The sequence below is a fragment of the Lissotriton vulgaris genome, chromosome 2_1 (assembly GCF_964263255.1).
Source record: "Lissotriton vulgaris chromosome 2_1, aLisVul1.2, whole genome shotgun sequence".
Lineage (NCBI taxonomy): Eukaryota > Metazoa > Chordata > Amphibia > Caudata > Salamandridae > Lissotriton > Lissotriton vulgaris.
The window spans coordinates 1,470,714,136-1,470,739,265 of NC_141687.1; the positions used below are offsets into that span (position 1 = coordinate 1,470,714,136).

The window sequence follows — 25,130 nt, forward strand, 5'->3', positions numbered from 1 at the left end:
AAACTTGGCATAGGCCTCGTCCAGGCGCGCCGAAAGACGTTGCTCCAGGGGGATTATAGCCTGGTCGACCGCGCGGTAGATGGAGTCGTCGACCGCCTGGTAAAAGTCATCGTCCAACGGGACATAGTTCAGGGGGTCCTCCTCCGGATAATTGTCCGCGTTCCCCTGCATAGCGAGTTAAATTAGTCTCTAGCAACGGGACGGCAGACAAGGCCAATGACCCTCCTCAGGGCGCTCTATAGTCTGGGGAGTCCCAGCGATATGGGTGGCCAGAGGCACACAAAGAACGGGCAAAGCCCTGGAAACGTTGCAGCCCACAGAGTCTCGGGGCGCCTCCCGGCAAAGCGTCCCACAGCACAATTCGGACCCCGTAGGGTGTTCGTCAAAGGTACAACCCAAAGGGCGTTCAGAAGCAAGGGAAAACCTAATTGCGACCCCGCAGGGTGTCAGAGCCGGGAGGCTAGGCACGGGTCCGCTGGTGACAGGAGCGCGCCAGAACACTCCAGAAGCTTCTGGGAGCGCCCCTTCAGCAACGAGACACCGGCCCCTGGTGGCCGCGCCACCACACCGCACACTACTGGGCAAAGATCGCGTAAGGTGCGCATTAGGCGTCCCGCGACCAATCAAGGGAATCTGTGGAGAAAGAACAGAAACCCGACACCCGGCCCAAAGGCCAAAGGCACCACACAGAAACCCAAAACCCAGGAGAGAAGGAAAAAACCAACTTAACTTGCTGCGAGCAGCGAAGAAAGAGGAGGAGACAAGTACAGTGGAGCATGATGGGAGACACCTGTACATGGACACTGTAATAGGACTCATGTTTGACTTTATTCTTTCCCCCAAATGTTCATGGGAAAAGTAGTTGTGTTATATTTTTCTTGCTGCTGTAGAGAATAAAGCGATGAAAGAATGGCATAATCCGAAGCCTCCGGTCCTGACATAGAATTGTGTGGCAAAGTTAGCTGACAATAAAATCGGTGTTTTTTTACAATCATTATCCTGTTATCTAACATTGTAGGTCTTATTCATCGAAACTGTACGAGTGATGGATGGTCAGAGACGTCACCAAAAGTGCACATTGCGTGTGACTATGTTGCAAATGGCAACACCAGCGTCAATCCAGTGAGTCAAAATAGTATTTTTTTTAAATACATGCCCGTATTGCATATGTCACTGGGCAATGTTTATTTGCAAATGTGTGTCTAAATATTTAAAATAATTTTAAAAAGATGGTTCATGTAAAAATATATTCTCTTCTCAGAACTAGACCGTCTTCCTACGGGATTTTTATTAAAACTCATGCAGCAAATAAATAGTAATTTTTCAAACAATTACACAAAATCATTTAGGCCGATTATCCTAATTGAGTTTAACAGTAATGCTTTCTCCTGTATTGAACAAATTCAATCCTAGGATCAATGGGTGTTCACCATTACACCGTTAAGCAATAAAAAAAATGATAAAATGTAGAACATGCAGAACTACTGTTTTAAAATAGATAATTGCCCAATCACTAGGATAAAAAGAAAGAGGAAAGTCAGAAAAATGCATGTTCAAAATGCAGCATGTTTTCAATAGCAACATAGACTTGGGCTTGACTGTGCAAAGTATATTGAAGTGACTGTGCTTGGCTGTAGGCATGGTTGTGCATTTTTTGTTAATATGCAATAAAGGGTTTACTGTTGTAGTCAGGTCGTAGATGAGAGAGTTTCACGAAGGAATATTCTATAAGTTAAAAGTAGAGACCAGTGGTAAAGTGCTTGAATGCTTCTCTGCTTGGCTGCATGACCTCTCAGCGATACCCAGCTACAGCTCCAATATGTCTTCCAGGCACCTGATGTTAACAGTTATGCCTAGGTCGAGGGTGGCGGGCCGCAGCTGCCTGGCCTGGGATTGTCTGATGCCTAGAGGGGCTTGAGATCTTGTTTTCAAGTTTGTCCAGGTATTTCACAAGCCTGCTGCTGAATTGCATGTCATTCCTGTTGAAAAAGGCTGAGATAGCTGGCCTACATCCATGAAGCCCTTTCTAGTGCCAAATCGGCTTGAGGATTGTTTTCCATATTGCCTTTGCAAATGATTATCTGGTGAACAAGTGTCTCAGGGGCTAGTCCACAAAGCTGGCATGCCCCTGTCAGGTTTATACGCTTCCTGGGATGCGGATATGACAGCAGGCATCCCATAGGGAATCTCATGAAAGCTGTTTTAATTTGAGGTTTAATAGCTATACCCAAGTGTAACTGGGGTGCTAGCTCGGTGGAGGATGAGAGGGTAAGCCAGGCATGCTGTCTCTTGGCAAATACCTCCCTGTCTGCTAGCAGTGACCAGGCCTTGACACTTGACACTTTTGTTATCTGACGCTTTAGTTTGGTGATAAGAGCTAAGGGATTCCTATTGGTCTGTTAGGCCTAGTGATGCCAAGGAACTGTCTAACTCCCATTCATTTCAAACCCAAGGAGGGGGATGAGCATGCCTAAAGTTGCTGCCTTAAGTTTATAGCAGAGCTTGATAAATGAGCCCTTCATTGCCATTGATTGTCTGACCAGGCCAAACTCAAGGCGTAACTGGGCAGATGATGTATAAGCCGGTAGAGAGAACTGCTTTTTCAAGAGCCTGGTGATGACTTTCTCCAGGTAGACCCGTGCCTTCCCCTCAGGCTTTCACTGCTGTATATAATGCAGGGGATCAGTTTTGCCTGGATTATCTTTAGCAGGGGTAAGTAGGTCGAGGAATCTGTGGCTGCTTGGATCATTTAGATGCAAATGTAAGGAGAGGGATTTCCTCCAACTCAAAGTCCCATAGCTGTCCAGGAGCACTCCCAGGTACTTATATATCTGCACATTTTCCACTTTGTTGGTGCCAAAGTACCACTGAAATAAATGCTGCTGTGGCCTCCCAAGACATTTTTGGGATTTTTTCAGGTTGATGATCAAGGCATTGACGATGAAGTATTTGGCTGTGGTATTCAAAAGCCTTTGAAGTCTAATTTTGGTTTGACTAAGGAGAATCAGATCGTCTGGATACATCAGACATGGCAGAGCAGTGTTCCCTAGTTTCATGTGTTAGAATTTTCTTGTACTTGGCTGGTTTGCAGGTCTGCTAAGTAGCAGCAGCAGCTCATGCAGGTAGAGCGTTGGGGCGGTGTGGCTGGGTGGGGGGTATTTCGACAGACGACAACAAGGGAAAATGAATTATTTATTTAATTTTCCCTCATCATCTTAAGTCGAAATCCCACCTCACACGGCCCCACCGCTCTTACCTGCACTGGTCACGGCTGCTAAGACGATATTTAAAAGAGTAGGAGCTAGCACACACCCCTGTCATAAGCCCTGATAAGTTGTTATTTCGTTTGAAAGGCAGGTACCGTCCCTGAGCTTGATTCTCACCCAGTTGTCAGTGTGAAGAAGAGTTATTCCTCTCAGCAGATGGATGGGGAAGTTCCAGCCTCTGTGAAACCAGTCGAAAGCAGCCTGTTGTCTATAAATGCTATGTGTAGAGGTTGTTTAGTGTGTCTGCTGTGATCAAACAGTAGCGATATGGGCAAGAGATTGGCGGATGTATTTGTGCCTTTGGAAAAGCCTGTTTGATTGAACAGGTTAAGATTATTGTCGATGCCCAAGCTTTCAACTCCTCCAAGATGCAGCCTGTGAAGTACTTGGATTCAACATTCAGAAGGGCTATGAACCTAGAGTTGGATCATTCACTGAACCCCTTTAAAAATTGGGGTGATAATAGAGGCTTTCCGTAAGTGTGGAATGGAATTAGATGATGTTACCCCATTGTAGATTGTTGCCAAATGAGCTACCCAGAAGGATTTGTTCTCTTTAAAAAGAGCAGCAGGAATTCCATTTGGTCCTGAAGCCCACTCTCTCAATCTTTTGAATTTTCGCTGCTCAACTGCCTCTGGGCAAATAAATGGCGTACTTAGCTTTTGTGGTACAAAAGGGGGTGGTGCTGGATGGAGCATCTGAACCAATCAAACACTCTCACCCAGTCAACAGACCTGGGTTTAATCTATTACCGTTCTTTAGCCCACTCTGCCACCCCAGTTCAGACATGGCCATATGCAAATCAGTCTGACCCTGTGCCTCATTGGAACAGTCCAGCCCGAACTGCCAAGCCATGCCTTCCCTGGACCGGAAACAAGCTTCCTAAGACCGGTTTCTGGCATTCCATCCGTCTTCAGCCAGGCTTGCTTGAATCCAGTGGCAAAGTGAGCAAGGGACTCACGTCTGAGCATACTCTGCCAACTTATGGCGAACAAAGCGGTACAAAAGGAGGTGGTGATGGACGGAGCATCTGAACCAATCAAACACTCACACCCAGTCAACAGAACTGGGTTTAATCCATCACCGTTCTTTAGCCCACTCTGCCACCCCAGTTCAGACATGGCCATATGCAAATCAGTCTGACCCTGTGCCTCATGGGAACAGTCCAGCCCGAACTGCCAAGCCATGCCTTCCCTGGACCGGAAACAAGCTTCCTAGGACCGGTTTCTGGCATTCCACCCGTCTTCAGCCAGGGTTGCTTGAATCCAGTGGCAAAGTGAGCAAGGGGCTCACGTCTGAGCATACCATGCCAACTTATGGCGAACAAAGCGGTACAAAAGGGGGTGGTGATGGATGGAGCATCTGAACCAATCAAACACTCACACCCAGTCAACAGATCTGGGTTTAATCTATCACCGTTCTTTAGCCCACTCTGCCAACCCAGTTCAGACATGGCCATAGTGCAAAAAAACGATGGATTTAGGCCCAGATCTCTGTACTGGGGTGAATGTATGACATTGTTCTGTATTCTGTACATCAACTGTTGTTTTTCATTTGTGACCCCGAGTGGATGGGTATGCTCAGACGTGAGTCCCATGCTCTCCACACCACTGGAGTCAAGCTATCCTGGCTGAAGATGGCTGATAGTCAGAAACCGGTCCTAGGATGCTTGATTCCGGTACAGGAAAGACATGGCTTGGCAGTCGGGCTTGACTGTTCCCATGAGGCACAGGGTCAAGGCTGATTTGCATATGGCCATGTCTGAACTTGGGTGGTGTGGAGTGCAAAAAAAACAATGGATTTAGGCCCAGATCTCTGTACTGGGGTGAATGTATGACATTGTTCTGCATTCTGTCCATCAACTGTTGTTTTTGTACTTAGCTTTTGTGCCACAGTTTGGCCATGACCGCCTGGCCAACAGAGCTCAGATCAATTAGAGCCAGCTTGAGGATAACCTTGAGAAGGACTCCGTGCACTGACCAAAAATGGTTAAGAAAGTCAAGCACCTTCCAAATGAAAAATGTCCCTTAATCAAATGCATGTGTGACAAGGCTAACAACCGAAACTTCAATCATCTCTCCAAAACAGTGGGTTGTATCAGTTTCTCAGTATTATATTTTGTATGACGATGGCAGCTGGTAAGATTTAGTACAGTTGTGCAGTTTAGCAGAAGGAGGCCGAATTAAAAGATGGATGATGGATATCTCTTAATGTGTAGGGGTATGAGAGATACATTTTCTATTTTTTCAGCTCGTATGGTTTGAAGTGAAACAACATTTCTGTCTTGAGGAGAACATTTACAAAACTAATTCAAAATCTCAAATGGACCATGTGGCTTCCTCCATGAAATCGTTTAAGTGTAAAAATTTGGAAGTGAATGGGGAGAAGTCCAGGGGGCACTGTCCTTTTTTCATGTTTTGCCTTTGAAGTTCATACTGCAGGCCCTACAGAGGGGTTGTCATCTCCAATTGGACAGCATGAGCTCTGACAGTTGTTGTCTGACTATTCTTTTTAGGTCTGACTTGAGACAGCTCTAGCTGTCTGGCAAGACACATTGTGGGCACACAACATACCATACACTCAGAGCCAGTGGCATGTTTGCGTGAGCCTTCTTCAGTCATTGGCTTGTTGGGTTGTCCATTAGGATTTGAGGCCAGCTCCACTGTATTTGTAGATGCTTACTGTTGGAAAGTGGATTATTGGTAGGGGCAAATGTAGGCCTGCCACTGGCAATAAGGCCACTAACGCATGGTAGGTCTTAGAAAATTAAATTATTCCTATGCTCAAACCTTGGTAGACAGGGTCTCTACTCTATCTCTTGAATACATCTTAACACTATGGATCTGGAATAAGAAATAAAGCTATGCTCCTGAACTACATCTACAGACTACAGATCTTTCTTTATTTTAACACTTGGCTGCAAGCAGACAGGCTTAACTTAAAAGACAGCTATGTAAAGCATTTAAAAACAACAATTCAGTAAATAATTAAGACACACCACATAATAAAAATCCTATACCAATTTACACCAAAAAGAAAAAAAATCCAATGTAGGGAACCGAAGAAATTCATTTTTAAAGATTTAGCAAAATATAGCACTCAGAAGATTATACCACCATATTGTGATACGGGGCCAAAGTCAAAGTTTCAGGCCGGGCGCGATGGAGCCCTGAGTGGCTACAACTGGCGGCAGGTCCCGGTCTCAGTTTCTACCTTCACACTTAGAAACTTTTCTGGAGCTTTTCTTCCTGAGGGCCCTCAAAGCTCCCAGCCAGTTCGTATCCAGTGAGCGTATGTAGAAAATGTTCCTTTAATGCTTCAGCAGGGCAATCAAGGAATCCAGGCTGGCTTGCGATGGAAGGCAGGCAGCTTGGCTCTTGCGGTTGCTCCCGGTCGCCTTTTCTACGAGCGCACTTAGAAACTTTTCTGGAGCTTTTTCTCTTGGGGTCTCTCGATGCTCCTCATGTAGGCAGATCCGGTGAGGGTTCGCCAGCTTCAGATTTCTCCTAGTCCCGGTCAATCTCTGGAAGTTGGAGCGATGGAGCTTTTAGCGGGATGAACCTGGTTGGCTTTGCCGGCTCGCGGTTGAAGGCAGGCGGCCTGGCCATGTTGAGTGAGTCCCTCTGTAGAGCTTTTTTTCAAAGTTCCTTCAAAGTTCTCCAAACTTCTTGAACTTCTTCCTGAAGTTTCTCAAGGGGTCCCAAATGTCTCAAACTCACTCCAAGGGCATGGAAGCTCCAAGATGGTCCTTGAAAGTTGAGGGCCACAGTTCCCACAATCCACTGGGACAAAACCATTACAAATCCACTGGTAGTTCTCCAAGGTGTAGATTTAGTTGGTGATGTTCCAGAAGAGCTCTTTTAACCTGCAAGTTTCAGATAGTCCACTCCTTGGTTCTTTTTCAGCAAGATAATCCACAGGGCTGCAGTTTCAGGTGGTGCAGTCTTCAGGGGCAGGCCTTAGAAATCTTCGCACAGCAAAACCTCTCAACAGGGCACTTCTTGCTTCTGTAAGTTTCAAGCAGCAGATCTGGAGGGCTCTGCCCCTCTCAGATACTTATTCCAAGTTCTCTAGGTCAAGCAGAAGGTCACTTATGACCAATGGGAGCAGGGCAACTCCTCCAATATATGACCACATTTTGTAGGGTGGCATTATTTTGTCCTAGAGTGCATCAAATCTTCCAAATCCATCTAAGATGGCTACAGGTAGAGTCATTGACACCAGAGACAACTGACAAGAAGAGATTCCCTTCACAAAACGGCAGAGGGCACTGCTGCTGTCAGAGCTCCACTTGTTGGTGGAAGCCAACTGCACTATAGGGCTGTGGATTGGTACACATGGAGCTCACATGCATTGGGCCATGGTATTGGTGCTTGCTGCCTAACACGCCAACTGCCTCCGCTTCCCAACATAAGTGTCCTTTAAAGGAGAGGCGTGACTCACCTCTGCAATTCAGTTATTGGGTGGATCAAGGTGGTAATAGTCCTCCTCTCTTTCTGACAGCAGGTAACTGCAGATGTTAAAATACAGTTCGCATATGCCCAGCTAAAGAGGAGGTGAAATCAAGTGATCGTTTGCCTAATGGTTATGTCCATGTTGAATCACAGTTTCCTTTTTTTTCTGTCTTGGCATTTCAGAGCGCAGGAGGCAGCGCTATTGCTGCTTCCTGTATAGCAAGTTTGCGGATGCAAAGAGTCACCTGGCCTGGCACGGACAGATCCCGAAAGTGCGTAGAGTTTTCAACATGCATCTTCTATAACTAGGTGTTACCTGCCAGAGATCAATGGCCACATGGAAGTCTGTGCACCCAAAACTTCCTCCCAAGCAGCTCCAGAGAAACCCCCCCGAATACCAGCTGATTCTTTTATACTTTTCCTTTTAGCTCAACAGCAGCTTTTTCAATATTTTGGCGCCTTTTCTATATTGTTCCAACCCTCCATCTCTATTCAATCAATCAATCATATCATTTGTAAAGCGCACTACTCACCCGTGAGGGTCTCAAGGCGCTGGGGTGGGGAATGCTGCTACTGCTCGAAAAGCCAGGTCTTGAGGAGTTTTCTGAAGGTCAGCAGGTCTTGGGTCTGCTGTCGGTGGATGGGGTGGGTGTTCCAGGTCTTTGCGGCGAGGTGGGAGAATGATCTGCCGCCTGAGGTCGCTCTTCGGAAGCGGGGGACTGTAGTGAGGGTGAGGTCGGCGGAGCGGAGCTGGCGGGTGGGGGTGTAGAAGCTGAGTCGTCTGTTGAGGTGCGTTGGTCCGGTGTTGTGAAGTGCCTTGTGTGCGTGGGTGAGGAGCTTGAAGGTTATCCTCTTGTTGACCGGGAGCCAGTGCAGGACTCTCAGGTGGGGTGTGATGTGGCTGGGGCGAGGGATGTCGAGGATCAGGCGTGCAGAGGCGTTCTGGATGCGATGGAGCCGTCTCATGAGTTTGGCCGAGGCTCCTGCGTAGAGGGCGTTTCCATAGTCCAACCTACTGCTGACAAGGGCCTGGGTGACTGTTCTTCTTGTTTCAGTGGGAATCCACTTGTAGATCCTACGGAGCATGCGGAGGTTGTTTAAGCAGGAGGAGGAGACGGCGTTGACCTGTTTAGTCATGGAGAGGGTGGAGTTGAGGATGATCCCTAGGTTGCGCGCGTGGTCGGTGGGTGTTGGAGCGGTTCCCAATGCGGTCGGCCACCAGGAGCCGTCCCAGGCCGAGGGTTTGGATCCGAGGATGAGGACCTCCGTCTTGTCCGAGTTCAGCTTCAGTCGCCTGTTCCTCATCCATTCAGCAACGGCCTTCATTCCTTCGTGAAGGTTGGTTTTGACAGTGTGGGGGTCCTTGGTGAGGGAGAGTATCAGTTGGGTGTCATCGGCGTAGGAGAGGATGTTGAGGTCATGCCGATGGGCGACTTGGGCGAGCGGTGCCATGTAGATGTTAAACAGAGTTGGGCTGTAGGATAAGCCCTGGGGTACGCCGCAGATGATCTCTAAATGTTGTCTTGTGTGCTTATCAAACGCTTTTGTATTTTTTTTCATTCTGACTACTGGTTATGGTTTTTGATGTATGACTACCCACCCGTAAGTTGCAGCAGCAGTGGTATCTGTACTCCTGGCTGTTCTGCAGACTCCCTCAGCCAGCTTTGTACTTCTGCCCAAGCGTCCCCAACTTAGGTGTCGTATCGGTGGCTGAATGCTCGGCATTCCAGGGGATAAAGCTATCAATAGAACAGCAAATGCAGCGCACTGGTACCCAAGGGGATTAGTGCCTCAAAGCACCATTCGTACCAGCCCCCCGCCCCCCCAAAATAAAAATTACGGTATGAGGACGGGGCGGGGAGTCGTGCTGAGAAGTACCTTAGGAGCCCTTTTGCGTGTTCGCCTCCATCAATAATGAACATTGACTATACAAAGCCTCGAACGATGAGATGTAAATCTAGTCTTTTTTCGGTGCTTTCCAGCTTGTTTTCCCCGCCACCGTGTGATTTTGGCTCCTCACCTGTGACTGCATGAAGGGAAATAATATTGTGTCACACACAGTGGGACATTGTGAGTTGCATGTCTGCTGCACCCGCATCCTGTGTGTCTTTTGATATCCAGCCAGTGGATGAGGGGTTCAAATTAACTTGCTTGCATAAGGGCTCATTGCACACTGGTACCCCACTATGGCCTTCTGACTACTTATGCCAGCTGTGGCTTGCCATGATTGCTTGAACAAAAGGTTAGTGCTCACTCTGTGCCTATTGGCCTGAGAAGAGGGTCATAGGAGCTGTGTTTTTTTCAGCAGAATTCATATACATAACGTTAAACTCATCAACGGATCGTTAATGATTCCAGTTCTTTTTAATTACCCAACCCCACCTCCCGGATCTGCGTGCTGGATAGCTGGCAGGTTCAGTGATGGATAAATACAGTGATGTAGAAAACGGTATTGTGTACGACCAGAAGGAATGCACATCCTTTGGCTGTTATCTGCAGAAATACGCCTCTCACCAAGGGAATTAGGACTACAGTGAATATAAAGATAATTAATTTAGATTTACAATCGGATTACGTCATCCCATGAAATGAACACTGAAACAGAGAAAAATGAGTCTTTAGCAGTTGGCTTAATTCTTGGGGCTCTAGCCGTCTTCTAGTAAAGCATCCAGGTGAGTAAGAGTTTTGTTTTTTGCAAATGTAAAGTTTCAGAGGGTACGAAAAATGTCATGCTCGACACAAATAACGTGACAGATGAATCAGATTAATGTAAATTTACTTCTTTTTTATTAGTATAGGAAATGCATTGATAATACCAGTTTATGTCTGGAAGCACTGTCATTTACAAAGATGTTTCATGGGAGCTGTGTGCGTCTTTAAAGCATGTTTACACAATCGGGGAACTTTCAGGAGTAGTCTGGCATCTCTTTGAGGACAATAATTTACAAGACAGCTTCCAGTCACAACGTGAAGAAAGTACACATTTCTCTAACTTTCGCATCTGTAAGTTTTAATTCTATTAAGGATTCAGAGCCAAGTATTATGGTCCTTTCTCTCACTTTTCTTGCACAGCAACCAATTTATAACAACAACATAACATGCAGGGCTACATGCCTAGGAGTAAGGGTTAAATCACAGCAACAAACCCCCATCACATGACAAGGCACTAACAATAACACTAGTCCAGTCCGTAAAAGAGTCCTGCACGACCATCTTGACCTCTTTCTTTGCCAATAGCAGTGTTCATATCATGGTAGGTTTATTCATTAACCCTGTGTTTTTTGTCTGCATCAAACGTGACGTGGTATTACAGCAAAACAAATTATCAAGTTTATTACTGTTTAGGGAGGGAAGAAACAAGAAACATTACATCAAATTGAACATGAGATGCAATGAGGGAACTGAACAATAAGAGACATAGCATTATAGTCTGTTTCAGTTTCAAGTACTTTATTCGGTTTTTCATATTAAAAACCATAAAAGCAATATTACAATATCCACATAAAATTTGAGAAAATAAATACATGTGTAAATTCCCAAAAGGTATTATATAATTCATTTCAAATTCATAAAAATACAATATTAAAATACAGCTAAAAGAGGATCATCACTCTTCCCGACTATTTCTAATTTTCAGAGCTGATTTAAGGAACCCTACCATATATAAAGTGCTTTCAGGTTTTTTCCATTTGTAAGTGATATAAAGCCGGACGGACCTGTTTAAAGTTTAAACTCTTTAATATAGGCTTTAGGTAGAACCTGCGTGGAACGTCATAAAATGGGCAAATAAATAAGAAAGTGCACCACATCATGCGGAGACAAATTGTCGCAGCCGCAGGAGGGTAACACTTGACCTCTATGTGACCCCCTGGGAACGGCTAGTAATAGATGGTAGTAATCCAGCCGGAACCTTGTTAATAGGAACCGCTCATGGCTTTGTTATGGTCCATGATAAGTAAGGCTCCATTAGGGGGGTAGTTTTAAATTTAACAAATGATCGTATACTTGGTTTTCTCAATTCCATTTCTTCACGTTCCAAACTTTTCATTGTGGAAAAACTTCTTTTGACGAGTTCTACATCAGCCTTCACGATTGTACTCGGTTTAGAAAACAGGTACGGGCGCCCCAATTTGGTGAAACATCTCTTTAAATATTTAAGCCAGGGGACATTAAGCATGTGATCTTGTGAAAGCACCTCGCTTAGCACCTGGTGGTTAAGGGTCAGATCTTTGTTCAGCCAACATTTTAGCCAAAACAATAGAGGCCATAATGATAAAGTATCACCAATGAAAGGTGTTCCAGTTTCTTCGTGGACTAATAAGTTAGCTGTACCCTTCGGGACGTCCAGTAGTTGTTTCAAAAAGTTGTTCTCGGCCACCTCAATGCTTTTAACTGGAGCGTAACCCCATAGTTTGCTCCCGTAACTGCCCAGTGCCACACTCTTGGCCTGGTACATCTTCAACAGAGCAGGCACTGGGCGTTTTCCCATTTTAGAAGCAAAATTGAATATGGCTGCATTGGTGCGTATCAGTTCGCCTCTTTTCCGCTGTACCAGTGCAGCTCAATTCAACTGGTCATTGAATAGGACTCCCAAGTAAGAGAAGGTAGTAGATAGGGGTATCTTTACATCATTAATCATGAATGGGTACTGTTTCTTCTGGCACACTCCTATCTGCATAATGAATGATTTGGTGTTATTAATGGCGAGATCTCGATCAGCCATGAAGCCCTGAAATGCATTCAATAGAGTCTGTAGGCCCTTCGGGGTTCTTGCCAGGAGGACAGCATCGTCCGCGTATAGCAGGACGGGCAGACCCCTACGCCCAACGTAAGGAAAGTCTGCGCCTGTTTTTACTAGAAATTTATCCAATTCATTGATGTATAGATTAAAAAGGAAAGGGGCCAGGATGCAATCCTGCCGCACACCTCTCGCAACAGCGAAATCTCTTGATACCCTAAGATCTTGTGAGTATCTAATATTTGCTCTGGTGTCCCTATGGAGGTCCCTTAAAAACGAAACCAAGGCAGGCTCCACCCCCATGGCGCCCATTAGATCCCATTATAGTCAATGGGTGGAACAATAGTCTCCTATGTGTCCTTCGTAACATGTTAAACTTTCAAACAAGAAAGCTAGAAAAGGCATGCTGTACTAGGACTGACTGCGAGTTTTATTCTAGTTCAAAGTTCTTGATCACATTGGATGCTGCAAAAGTTTGGTGGTTTGAAATAAAGATTGCATAATGTGTTTTAATTAGAAACCTATACCATAACAGAAATTATAACAGTGGAGACGACATGTGCAAGAAGAGCTGATTTATTATAGTTAAATCCGTCACTATGCCACCTATGCTTTTATATCCAAAGTCTATTAAAGATGAAGGACCTCAAAGATTGAAGTACTTTATCTGAAACATAAATGTGTTCATTCTGAGGAAAACTAAAACAGAAAAAGAGACACATGAAAGCCTCTTGCATGAGCAATTGTAGGAAGCCCCTGTGGCTCCCTCTGCAGGAGTTTTCATAGGGGCATGTGTCTTATAGGAATACCGATGTATGATCCCAAAGAAGAGGATCACCTTTAGTGTTTGCTTTCTCCACCTCCGATTACTTTTTTGTCTCAGTCTGTGTGAGCAAGCTGCTGTTGAGCCAGGAAATGATCAGGTGGGACCCTTTTCTCGACCTTGTTCATAAAAGTTGTGTTATGTCTGATTTTAAAACTACAAAAAGGGATATAGGAGGAGTTTAGGACCACAGGATACACACTTTTAAACTGTAACACTAGAAACAAAAAGTACCTGGGGACTGAGATCCAGTACATCTAATTCTGCTAGCCTATACATACTGGAGAGCAGTTTAGCAGGTAACACCATTAACCACTAAATGGGTGGCATGCTTCGTCATATGGCCCCTCCTCGCATCAGATACTTGATATTAAAAACAGTGTGGATACAGCCCTACCAGGGGAGCTCTTTTCTTGGCCTAAATGCCACAGTTTTTTTAGAGTCATTGGTTTTGCTGACAACATGAGGGGAAAAAATTGAAAAATGGGTTAAAACTACATAGTGGTTGATTAATAATTTCATTCTGATCACCAGTGAGTTGGATTAAAACCATAAAGCCAAAATCGGCAATGGAATAAATCAACGCTGTTATGAGGTCGGCATGTTTCAGTCTGCAGCAATGCCATTGGCCCGGTCAAGGGGTTTACTTCAGGACAAGTAATCCTTCTATCATGAAAATGAAAACATTGTCCACTTAATTAATGTTATCTTGCCAAAAGAAATTTATGGTGCCGATATAATCCCTCCCTCTCTCATCCAGTCTGAGGGCCATCCCCCTCCTCCACCTGTGAAAAGAGAGACACACACATCATTAAGGTTTCTAGTGATGTTGTGCCTTTAAAACCTCATAGTGATTGATCTGGTTTGAATTTGCACAATTACTACATTTGGAAGTGGTGATAGAGAAAATGATTATATTTGCACCACAAACTCTGGGATCAAGATGCTTATTACTGGAACCGCAATAATTGTGCTGTGAATTGCAAATTCATACGCTTTGTTCTAGACTCTTGTTATGGCTATAGTGGCCCTTAAGGATTGTGGTGTGTAATGCAGCAACCCGCCATGTAGCTCTGGACTAGAGTGCATATTACTAAACTGGACTAGCATCTGTACTCTGTAATGCAGTTATTAGCTCGGTGGCCAGGCTGCACAGACCTCAATAGGATCCCCAGGAGTATGCATTGCATCTGCTAACTCTGAGATCAGGTGATATATTAGTACACTAGACTCCCAAACAGTGGCGGCTAGTAGGGAATGGGGGTGGTGAAGCGGGGTGGGGGGGCCAGGAGACGACAGTGGGGGAATTGAAAATAGTTTTTTTTAAACTCACTTACATTTTCCACCAGCTGCATTTCTCCTCCACTTCTCTACTCTTCCTGACTCCAGTCCTGAAGAAGCTGTAGGAAGCACCCGGCACACAGGCTACCCTGAGCCAATAACAACGCTTCAATGGAGTGTTGTTATTGGTCTGAGCGCCGTCGGCGCTCATATTGGGACACAGAGCCTGCGCATATTCTCTATTCAGTCTGGTGGGGAATATGCACAGTCTGCATGACTGCTTGACCAGCCAAAATGGCCTTCCAAGCAGTCATCCGCACCTAGTGTGCATAGTCCACTCCTCCTTCCTGAGCCACCAGCCACCATCCCCACCCCACCCTAACCCAACCCAACCCAGCTGCAACCCAAAATAAAATAACGCTCGGTTATTATAATTTAATTTTCCCCTCTTTCACTGCTGTAAAAGCCCTGAGACAACGATCCTCTGACCTAGCGGAGGAGCCGCCACTGCTCCCGGAGTGTGAGTAAATCATGGTGATACAGCCCACACCAGTGGTATTCTTGCTGTTTACCTCCACATTGCACGCTAAAAGCTTTAGCTTGCATTACCACACAACCTAGCTCTGCTCTCAAGCTGTATATGGTTATACTTGACCATTCGACTATACAATGTGCTGCCCCTTGCTCTAGGCACCAGGGAGTATTTCAATATAACAGGCCTCTGAAAAAGGCGGCATTCACTCATAATGTTAGATGTTCTCTGTTTAAAGACCTCTGGGAGTTGTTGAGCAGAGAAGCACTTTTAAACATTGTCCCATTCATGGATATACACCATTTTGAAGTGGAGGTGGGTTTTCAGATGTGCATTTTGTAGTGACTTCTGCCCTTCAAGTACCACTGTCAGGGCCACTGTTCTCCAGTGCTAGCTTGGAAGAAACATTAAGAAGCTATGCCCTAAGAGCTGTTTCTTAGCCTTGTACAATGTAATTTCCAAAATTTTAGACTCTGAGTGACATTGGAGTGTGCAGACCGCTGGAAGCATTATGGCCTGTTTGGCACTTCCTCCATCTGAGGCCAGTTACGTATGAGTGCCATATACTATAACATCTTCTGACATAAACATTGTGTCCAAAACATTGTTTATTAAAGTATCATCACAAATGGTGTAGATTTTCTGTTATTACCTACAAGGGGGCAATACTTTTGTAAACATAGGGTCTGATTCACTAAGGGCCACCGCACTCGTGGCGAAGTCCCCACAGTCGTGGGGCAGTCTTGGCACTCGGGGGGTGGGGGGGGGGGAGAATCTCCACAAGAGATTCCACCCTGATAACCGAGACTCCCCCACAACTGTGGGGAAATTACCACAAGTGTGGAGGCCCTTTGTGAATCAGGCCCATAATATTTAAGCCCAACTATATACTGATAATGCTATCTGGTAGCATAACTCAGTAGCATTTTGGTGAATCAACTTCCATCTAAGCTGACAGGAAAGCAGACATATTGACTGCAATTGAAAGTGTGTGCTTACACAGCACAAGCAAATATATCAATGGATTTCACATAACCCCATAAACCCCACTTGTAGATATTATATATAGAGCCCACTATTGTATTATGTTCTCTTTAAGGTCTTCAAATGTTGAGATAATGTCTAGATCAGAATAAACATTAGTTTATAAGGAGTGTATGATGATGACTTTTCATGCACAAAAATCTTTACTTTTCTTCTGTTTCGTTTTAGACATCATATTTCTACAAATTGAAGGATTTGTACACCGTGGGATACATCCTTTCCATCGCAACATTGCTCATGGCTTTAGTAATCTTGGGCTCCTTTAGGTGCGAAAAAGTAATTTTTTAGTTTTTCATTGTATGGAATATAAGAATCTCATGAAGTCTCATTAAAACAGTTTTACATTTACAAAAAAAATGAACTTTTCGCCTTTATCTGTGATATAAGTTTGTAAATATAACGTAACAACTCGCGTTCGCAAAAATGTGGCAAACATTGGTAAGAGCATTGACTAACCCTCCTAAGGAATGCGACTACGGAAATTAAGTCTGAAATGAATGTGTTCATTGCACTCCTCCAATTATATAAGTTTAACAAACTTTGAAAAAATTGATACTCAGCTGGGTGTATTAACTTAGTACAGTTCAATAACCAGAATATTATCAACACGCTTGGAAAAGAAACCCTGTTTTACACAAACTAATGGGAAATTAGAACAGGTGCATTGGGAAAAACCTCCTAAGGTGTTGCAACGACAAATCTCAGCTTACATTTTTGGGACCCTGAATCTGTTGCTTGCACCGCATATGATCTCCAGCACTGGTCTGTTTTTTTAAAACACATTTTTATCCGAGCAAGAATTCCCCCTGCAGCCTTTTGTCCCCGTTAGGGTTGGCAGAGAGACCTCTCCTGCAGCACCATCAAGCTGCCTCACTGTTACCTTAAACGTTTGTGAGACATTGCCTCTTCCTACACTCCCTTTACTGTGAACTCCTGTTCTGCTCCCCCTACAGCATGAGGCTTTACAGCAGAACAAGCACGGAGAGATCATTGTAGCTCGCTGCTAGCTGTGAGGGTAGGTCACTTCTCTCTGGGATAGAATTTTCAGGTTTTTTTTAAAGATCCTGGTGATTGAGGTTTGTTAGAACTGGACAGTCCAATGGTCTATAAATATGTACCGCATGTACCATGAGACTGTCTATTCGAAATAATATTGTTTCAAGTGCTGTGGAATTAAATGACCTGCCCATTCTAAGCAAAAATGTTGATTTATTAAAGAAAAGCTCCTGTACAGTTTTCCAATGCAGTGGCTTTTAAAAGGTGTTCCTAATTCTATCGTATACCATATCGTAGCCACATCGCAGCTAAAATCGATATTTACTCAGCAATCACTCTAATTTCGTATCCAATTGAAACTAACATGACCTCCCCCACTTCTTTGATTGACAGGAGGCTGCGGTGCACAAGAAACTACATCCACATGCATTTGTTCGCCTCTTTTGTTCTGCGTGCCGTGGCAGTCTTCATCAAGGACGCGCTCTTGTTTTCGGCTGACGAAATTGATCATTGTACTGCCTATATGGTAAAGTATTAATTCTCTCAAAAGGGTCTACTCATCCCTCCGTACGCTTGAAACTCCCCTGGTTGGTATTGTAATTGGCCTTTGGGGGCAGTGGATTGAATATGAACAGTTGGAAAGGGGAATTTCTACTCGTTAAACAGAAACGCCACTCAATCCAATAGAGCTCTTTAGCTGTCAGTTAAACAGTTGATAGTATTAGATTCCGAGGCAGAGAGTCAAATGTAATCAACTCGATGTAATAGACCATAATTCGTTTTTTTCAGGTCATGTTGCTTTATACATGCTTAAGGGATGGCATGCTCCTCAGGTGGAAGAGCGTGTTGAAATCCAAATGTTGGTCTATAGATGAGCTGCCAAAGATGTGGACGACACACAGATAGAAAAGGCTGTGTGTGCTTAGTATTGACATCTGTAACACTTCCCAAAGGTTGTATGACGTTACAACGCATACTTTTACAACGCATGCCTTTACAACGCATTTTTTACATCGCAACATCCTTTACAACGCATTCCATAACATCACATGACACAACATCTCATTTTAAGAAACTACCTTTACAACGCATTCCAACACATCGTATACTACCTTTACAACGCATACCATTACATTGCATTTATGGTAAGTATTGGACAGTATAGGGGTACAATTACTATTCTAACTCCAGGGGGTGCAACAGTAGGGTAAGTGTTGGATAGTGTAGGGGTGAAAATTACTATTCTAACTTCAGAGGGTACAACAGTAGGGTAAGTGATGGATAGTATAAGGGTACTATGCGTTGTAATGGTATGTGTTGTAATGGTATGCGTTGTAATGACCGCATTGTAATGACATGCGCTGTAATGGTATGCATTGTAGTGTCATACGATGTAATGGTTGCGTTGTAATGACATGCGATGTAAGGGATGTTGTGATGTAATGACTGCATTGTAATGGTAGTGCAAAGTAAAAGTTGCGTTGTAAAGGTTGTTTCCCCTTCCCAAAGTAGGGGCAAAAAGTTTAGTGAGAAGCTTGACAACCAAATTATATTAATTATTATGTTCTACCTTCTCCTTACTCAAAATCACGGCCATGGCTAAAGCAGGGCCCCAAGTGTTGTGGCCAATTAGCTCTCTCTATTAGTAAAGAACTTATTTCGGAGGGCAAAACAACTCATAGTAACTGATTGCCATCAGCCCATTTGGGATTATAGCATTCCATTATCGTCTGGAGTTCACCTTTAAACTTTTGGGGACGAATTTATGTACCTTGAAAAAAAAGAAAACATATATATACATTGCTAGACCTGGCACCATTGGCATGGGTCTCCCTTCCATTTTTTGCAGTTGCCTTATGTGTTTTTGCTGGTATTAGATGCATTGGGGACTGTGCCACTGCTATTCAGTGCCACAGTGCAAGTGCTCCCTATTGTTAATTGATGTATTAATCAGTGGTTCCATGTTTGCCTATTTGGTTTACTTGTCAGACCCTAGTCTAGTGCACTGAGTGTGCCCATGGCGTGTAAATGCAAATTCTGCTGGTGGGCCTGCAGCACTGGTTGTGCCACCCACAGAAGCAGCCTTGTAAAATGTGTCTAAGGTCTGCCATTGCTGATCCTGTGTGCAGTCTGGTACTGTCACACTGACTGGGCAAGTGCACCCACTTGCCAGTCCCTAAACCTTCCCTTTTCTTCATAGCAGTCACCCCTATAGTAGGCCCAACGGCAGGGTGCATTGTAAGTATAAGGTAGGACATGCCCTGGTGTCTGTGGAATGTCCTTATAGTGAATTACAGTCATTTTCGTCTTTCACTATTGCAAGGCTACCTGTTCTCCATAGGCAAGAATGGGCTGTTAGAGTTATTGCATTTTATAATCCTAACTGACTCAGAGAACATGGTAGAAATTCGAATTTAGTATGCCTGGACTCAGAATGATAAAATGCATCTTTTAGTGAAGTTGGTTTTAACATTTTGTGTTTGCAAATACCACTGTTAGAAAGTAGGTATTTGCTTGCCTAACCTTTTCAAGTCTGCTTCTGCTAGGTTGTGTATTCCTTTGTATGGTTTTGTGAGTGACAGGACTGGGAGATTCCAAGAGACTGGATGAGTCAGCCCAGTGGTGAATAGAGAGATCTGCATCTAGATGGGAGGGAGGAGTTGCACCTGAAACTTGAATAGGGGTGTGCCTGCCTTCCACAATGCTGACTCCACCTCCTGGGGTGCGGCTGATGTCTCTGCCCTGCACACTGAAAGAAGAGAAGGAGTCCCGTAAACAAAGTGCTCCAGGACTGTACTTGTCTTCCACAATGCTGGCTACACATCCTGTGGGGCGTCTGATGTTTCTACTCTGCGAAAGGAAAGGAGAAGTCTGGTAGAGTGCTTCAGAACTGGTTTAGACTGGGCAAAGGCCCCACTACCTTCAGAGAACAAAGGATTTTGGGGTATAAATATTGGGACCCTGATCCCATGAAATTAGATCACTTTGGACTACAAGAAGAAACCTTTACTGAGGAGAGGAACCTGAAGAAACTGAGGAGAGACTATTCCCAAGCTGAAGTGCTGCTTGGGGGATTAGCCTGCAGTGGTTGCCTTACTGCCAAAGGAAGGAGAAAGGAAATTTGTGTACTTTACTTTCAACTTGTGAAGGATCTCCAAGGGCTTGGAAAGGAGCTTGCCTCCTGCTGAAGTCTCAGGGACAACAGACATCACCCCCCAGCTCCCCAGAGATCTTTGGAAGTGCCTGCTGCTGTTTTGGGCCTTCTGAGGAACTGCGTGTCACAAGGAGCTGGAAGTGCGACTCATCGAGGAAGAAGTTTGTCGCCGTCGCTGTGCCTGCTGTTGCAACTCCGAAGGAGGGTGTAGCCGCTGGAACTGTCGCACTGCACCGCAACGAGAGAAGCTTGCTGCAATGAAGAGGAAGCGTGTCGCCGTCGCTACTGCTGCCGTCGCAACTCCGAAGGAGGATGTCGCCACTGTAGCTGTCGCATTGCACCGCCTCGAGAGAAGAGTCTTGCAACAAGGTCGGACCGTGTCGCCGTCACTGTGCCTGCCGTCGCAACTCCAAAGGAGGGTGTAACCACTGGAACTGTCGCACTGCACTGCATTGAAGAAAAGCGCCTGGCATCCCCGAGAAGCGTGCCGCCTTCGAAGCTGCTGCTGTCGCATCGTGGATGTCGCCTCTGTAGTTGTCGCATTGCGCGGAAGCTTCACGCATCGTGGGAGAAGAGTGTCGCAGTTGGAGCTGTTGCTGTCGCATCGCTGAATATGGGTGTGGCCGCTGCAGTCCACGCATCGAACCGAGAACTTCTCGCATCCCCGGAGAAGCGTTCCGCTTCTGGAAGATCTTCACGTCTTTATTTCTTTGTACTTGAACTTTGCCGTATTTCCCTCGCTGCAACATTGCTTGTCGTGGGTGTGCAACGCAACCTAAGGTACATTGACGCAAAGTGTTGCATCTTAAGAACTGAACTAAACTAAGCTAAATCTAGCATCTTAAAGTAACAGTATTGTGTATTTTTGTCGTTTATGGTCTTGTGGTAACTCTATATAAAGTATACTTATTTTTTATATAAAATCTTGTGTGGTGTCCATTTGTAGTGTTGTCACTGGGTTACTGTATGTGGTCACAAATGCTTTACACACTGCCTCTGATATAAGATTGTCTGCTCGTGCCAAGCTACCAAGGGGGTGAGCAGGGGTTATTTTAGGAGTGTAATCCCCTTACCCTGACTAGAGGCAAGTGTCCCTATTTGTCACAAGTACATACCTGTGCCAACTAGAGACCCCCAAGTCTAACATACCTATATTGTTTTTCACTGAAAAAATAAAGGTTAAAGTAACATTATAGTTAGGTGAATATGTCAGTGAGAGTATTGACGTTTTGAAGAAAACAAACACAGAAATTCACCAGTTATAATCTGTGCCCCTGCCATGCATTGCTAAATGACCTCACATATTACATAACTCATGACGTTCTATGACATCATTTATGACATCTCAAATGACATCATTGATGACATAGCAAGTGAGTATGTTAGTTTGTATTATAGTCTACATAGGGGTCGGTAAATGCCATAGTACTTCTCTAACTAATTGTTTACAGCCTGTGTCCAGCTAATGGGTGTAAGTGTTTATAAAATACATGTTCTACTAATACATCATTGTTGTGTAGAGGTATTAAGAGTGGAATAAATATTTGAATTAAAGACTAACCCTGTGTGCTGGCGCCAGTTAACCACTTGTGTTCATTATGTTCCACACATGTTTTTTGGTGCTGCAAAAACAAATTGAAGCAGGTCAAAGATTCTACGTACTACATGCTATGTATTGTAAGCGGCTGGTCCACATACACACCTCTCCCAGACTTATTAGGCCCTGGGGGCCCCAGGTCCCTCTATTTTTAAAGAGGAGGGGGTCACGTGGCCTCCACTCCCTGAGGCTTATTATGCCCTGTAGACCCAATCCCCCGGGGCTGTTTTTTTTAAATTAAAGGTAAGAGGCTTGTCCCCCGCCTCAATACTTATTAAGCCCTGGGGACCCCATCTGCCTGGATCATTAATTAAATTAAATGGGAGGGGAGCTGCGTAGCCCCCCTCCCTGAACTTTGTTGGGCCCATGAGATCCTATCCCTCAGGACCCTTTTTTTTAATTTAAGGGGAGGGTGGCAGCTTGACCCCCCCCACCCAAAGCCTGTTTAAGCCCTGGGGACTCCATTCCCGAGGCCGTTTAGTTAAATTAAAGGAGAGGGGATCACATGGCTCCCCTTCCCAAGCTTTGTTGGGTTCTGAGGACCCGGTCCTTTTTTAATGAAAGGGGTGGGGGGCAATGCAGCCCATCCCCCAGGGCCACTGCTAAAATTAAATGGGAGGGGGTTCGAGCAGCCTCCCACCCTGAGCCTTGTTAAGCCCTGGGGACCCCATCCCTGGGGTACTTTACTTTAATTAAAGGGAAGGGGTGCTGCGTACCCCCTTCCCGAGCCTTGTTAGGTCATGGGAACCCCATCCCCAGGGCCACTAATTTAAATAAAGGGGAGAAGGCTGCGTGGCCCCTCTCACCAAGCCGTTATCCCCTCGGGTCCATGCTGTCAAAGGTGGGTGGCCTGGAGCTCCACCATATACTAGCGGGCCGCAGAGGGACCCCAGCCAGCTACCCCATGCAGCAGGAATTGCATTACTGCTGCTCGGAGGGAGCGACTACTAAGGCTGCTATCACTTGGTAGGGGCAATATTTAGATCTGTTTCCCTTCCCCATCAGTGCAGGCGGGAAACAGATCAAAAAGTCTGCTCTCAGCCGTCAGGAGCATTTTCAAAGTTCCTGCTGGAGAAAAGCAGATTTTGTGTCTGCCCCAGCTTGGCAAGAGAATCAGAAATGCTCCTGCCAAGTGGGAGAAAACACAGGTTTCAATGCAACCGCTGGTGCAGGCAGGAAATTCACTATGTCGCAGGGGTGGGCTTCCCGGGACATGGCTAGTGAGCCGACCCTGGGGATTGGGTCCCCGAGGTAATTATTACCTCCCCTCCCCATTACAAGGCCCCTCTCCCCATTTTGTAAAATTGCATCCCTAGGGGTGGGATGCCCAGAGTATTCAGAGGCTCAGTTGGCTGCATGGTCCCCTCACCATATACATTAATTTCGGTCCAGAGGGTGGGCTCTTGGGGGCTTTTTGAGGCTCATGGGGAAGAGCTGCGTAGACCCCTTCGCCATGTAAACAAATGTTTGCCGGGGGAGGCTTCCCAGGGCCTCTGGAGGCTCGAGGAGGGGAAGCTGTGTGGCCCCCTTCCCCTTTTTTCACGATTTCAGCCTTGAGGTGGGTTCCTGGTGCCCTTTGGTTGGAGTCTTTAAATTAGCCATTCAAAGGATTTACGTGCTCTGGCTGAGAAATGCTTCCGTCAGGCACTCATTTGAGGTGAAAAGTGACCTTTAGACTCCAACCGAATGGTGGAAGTCGTGTAAAGGAAACTTGTGAGGCTCCAACCGGCTGGTGGAGAAACGAGAGGCTTTAAATCTTAAGCCACTCCACGATTGAGAAGCTCAGACTTGCAGACTTACTAGCGAATCTGTACTCTGGCTGCCTACCCCCCTTCTGTCCTGAAGAAGACCCCTTTGACGCACTTTAATTCTTGCACAACTTTCGGGGTCGAAATGTCGACACACCACATACGTCTGCACAACGCTCAGGATCACAGTTTAAATTAGCAATGGATCCTTCAGCATATGTGCAAAAATCCTAAGGACGATCCTAAATTATTTTTTCTCCCCCCCCCTTTTTTTATTTGCACGTTTATTTTGTCTTATATATAGTGTACTGTAAATGTCACCAATCATCACATGTCACCTTCTCACCACAGTCACCTATTCCTTCTTGTAATTAGATTTGTAAATTGCGACACCCATGAATAGATGAAATTTAATGTACTTTTGAATACATTATTAAATATTAAACCTTGGGGTGTGTTATGTTATATTGATTTCTTCTTTTTTCTCGAATCATTGGTAGTTGTTCAAGTAAGCTTTATGCTTTAAAGCAATTAAGACCCCAACCGAACAAACTGTTTTTGGATTTACACCCAGGCACAATCTGTGGACCATGATCTAGCTTCCTGCCAAATTTGGTGTAATTCTGTTCAGCTGTTTTTGCATGGGGATTTTGAGTTTTGGGACCCTCCTTGGCTGATCACCCCAAACCTTTCCATACACAAACTAGTGAAAAAGTAGCACCTTTTTGGAATGTTTCGTGGAGATTTGGCAAACGGTGCCAAAGTTATTAGCAATGTTTTCTCTATTGAGCAGCTATACTAACTATAACTACCTAGTGGCGACCACCACTAGGTAATATACATATATATTGCAGCCAAACTGCGTATGCTCGGCATGGAGCCAAAACGCCTGGGGTACAAAGAAAACATCTGCGCCCGGGTGTGTTAATATCACTGAATTTCTGACCCAATCTTCCAAGTAAGGAATGGCACTCCAGAGAGCTGAATTGCATAGCCAAAATGATAAAAGAGCGTCTACATATTTTGTCGCTAAGCCTTTTTCACGATGTCATGAAAAAGGCTTCGCACTGAAACTCCTTACTGTGAGAGTAGATGATGTGTCAGTTTCTTACTGCATGGGGCGGTGATGCTTCAATTCCTCATTCACGCACCCTCCATTCCATACTGAAGTCCAGTGTCGATGTAGACTTGGCACACAGGTGCAATGCGTGAAAAATCCAGATGCTGCGTGTTGATTCGGTGGCAATCCAGGCGCTGCATTGATTTCTGTAGCTGCAGACAGGTGATGTGTTGATTCTACCAGCCTTACAGCAGGGCCTGTGTCAGGGTCAGCAGGGTTGTCGGAGACACAGTGCGCTGAACTCATGCTGTAGCGGTTTCTTCGGCCACAGGCAAGTGCTGTGGCATTGTCTTTAGCCGCACAGCGGTAGTGCCTAAAAAGTCTTCCCTCCCGGCGGTGCTGCAATGGGAAAACAGGCACAGGAAGGGCGATGTATA

General features: G+C 45.2%; 1 protein-coding gene across 1 annotated transcript in view; it reads left to right on the top strand.

Moving 5' to 3' along the window:
• Positions 1 to 25,130, top strand: part of SCTR (secretin receptor) — a 497,060-nt gene that overhangs the window by 261,805 nt on the left and 210,125 nt on the right. Inside the window, exons 4-6 of the mRNA XM_086957334.1 lie at positions 1,019 to 1,122; positions 16,307 to 16,404; positions 17,528 to 17,660. Of these exons, the coding sequence (XP_086813460.1) occupies positions 1,019 to 1,122; positions 16,307 to 16,404; positions 17,528 to 17,660 (335 nt within the window). The remainder of the gene's footprint in view (positions 1 to 1,018; positions 1,123 to 16,306; positions 16,405 to 17,527; positions 17,661 to 25,130) is intronic.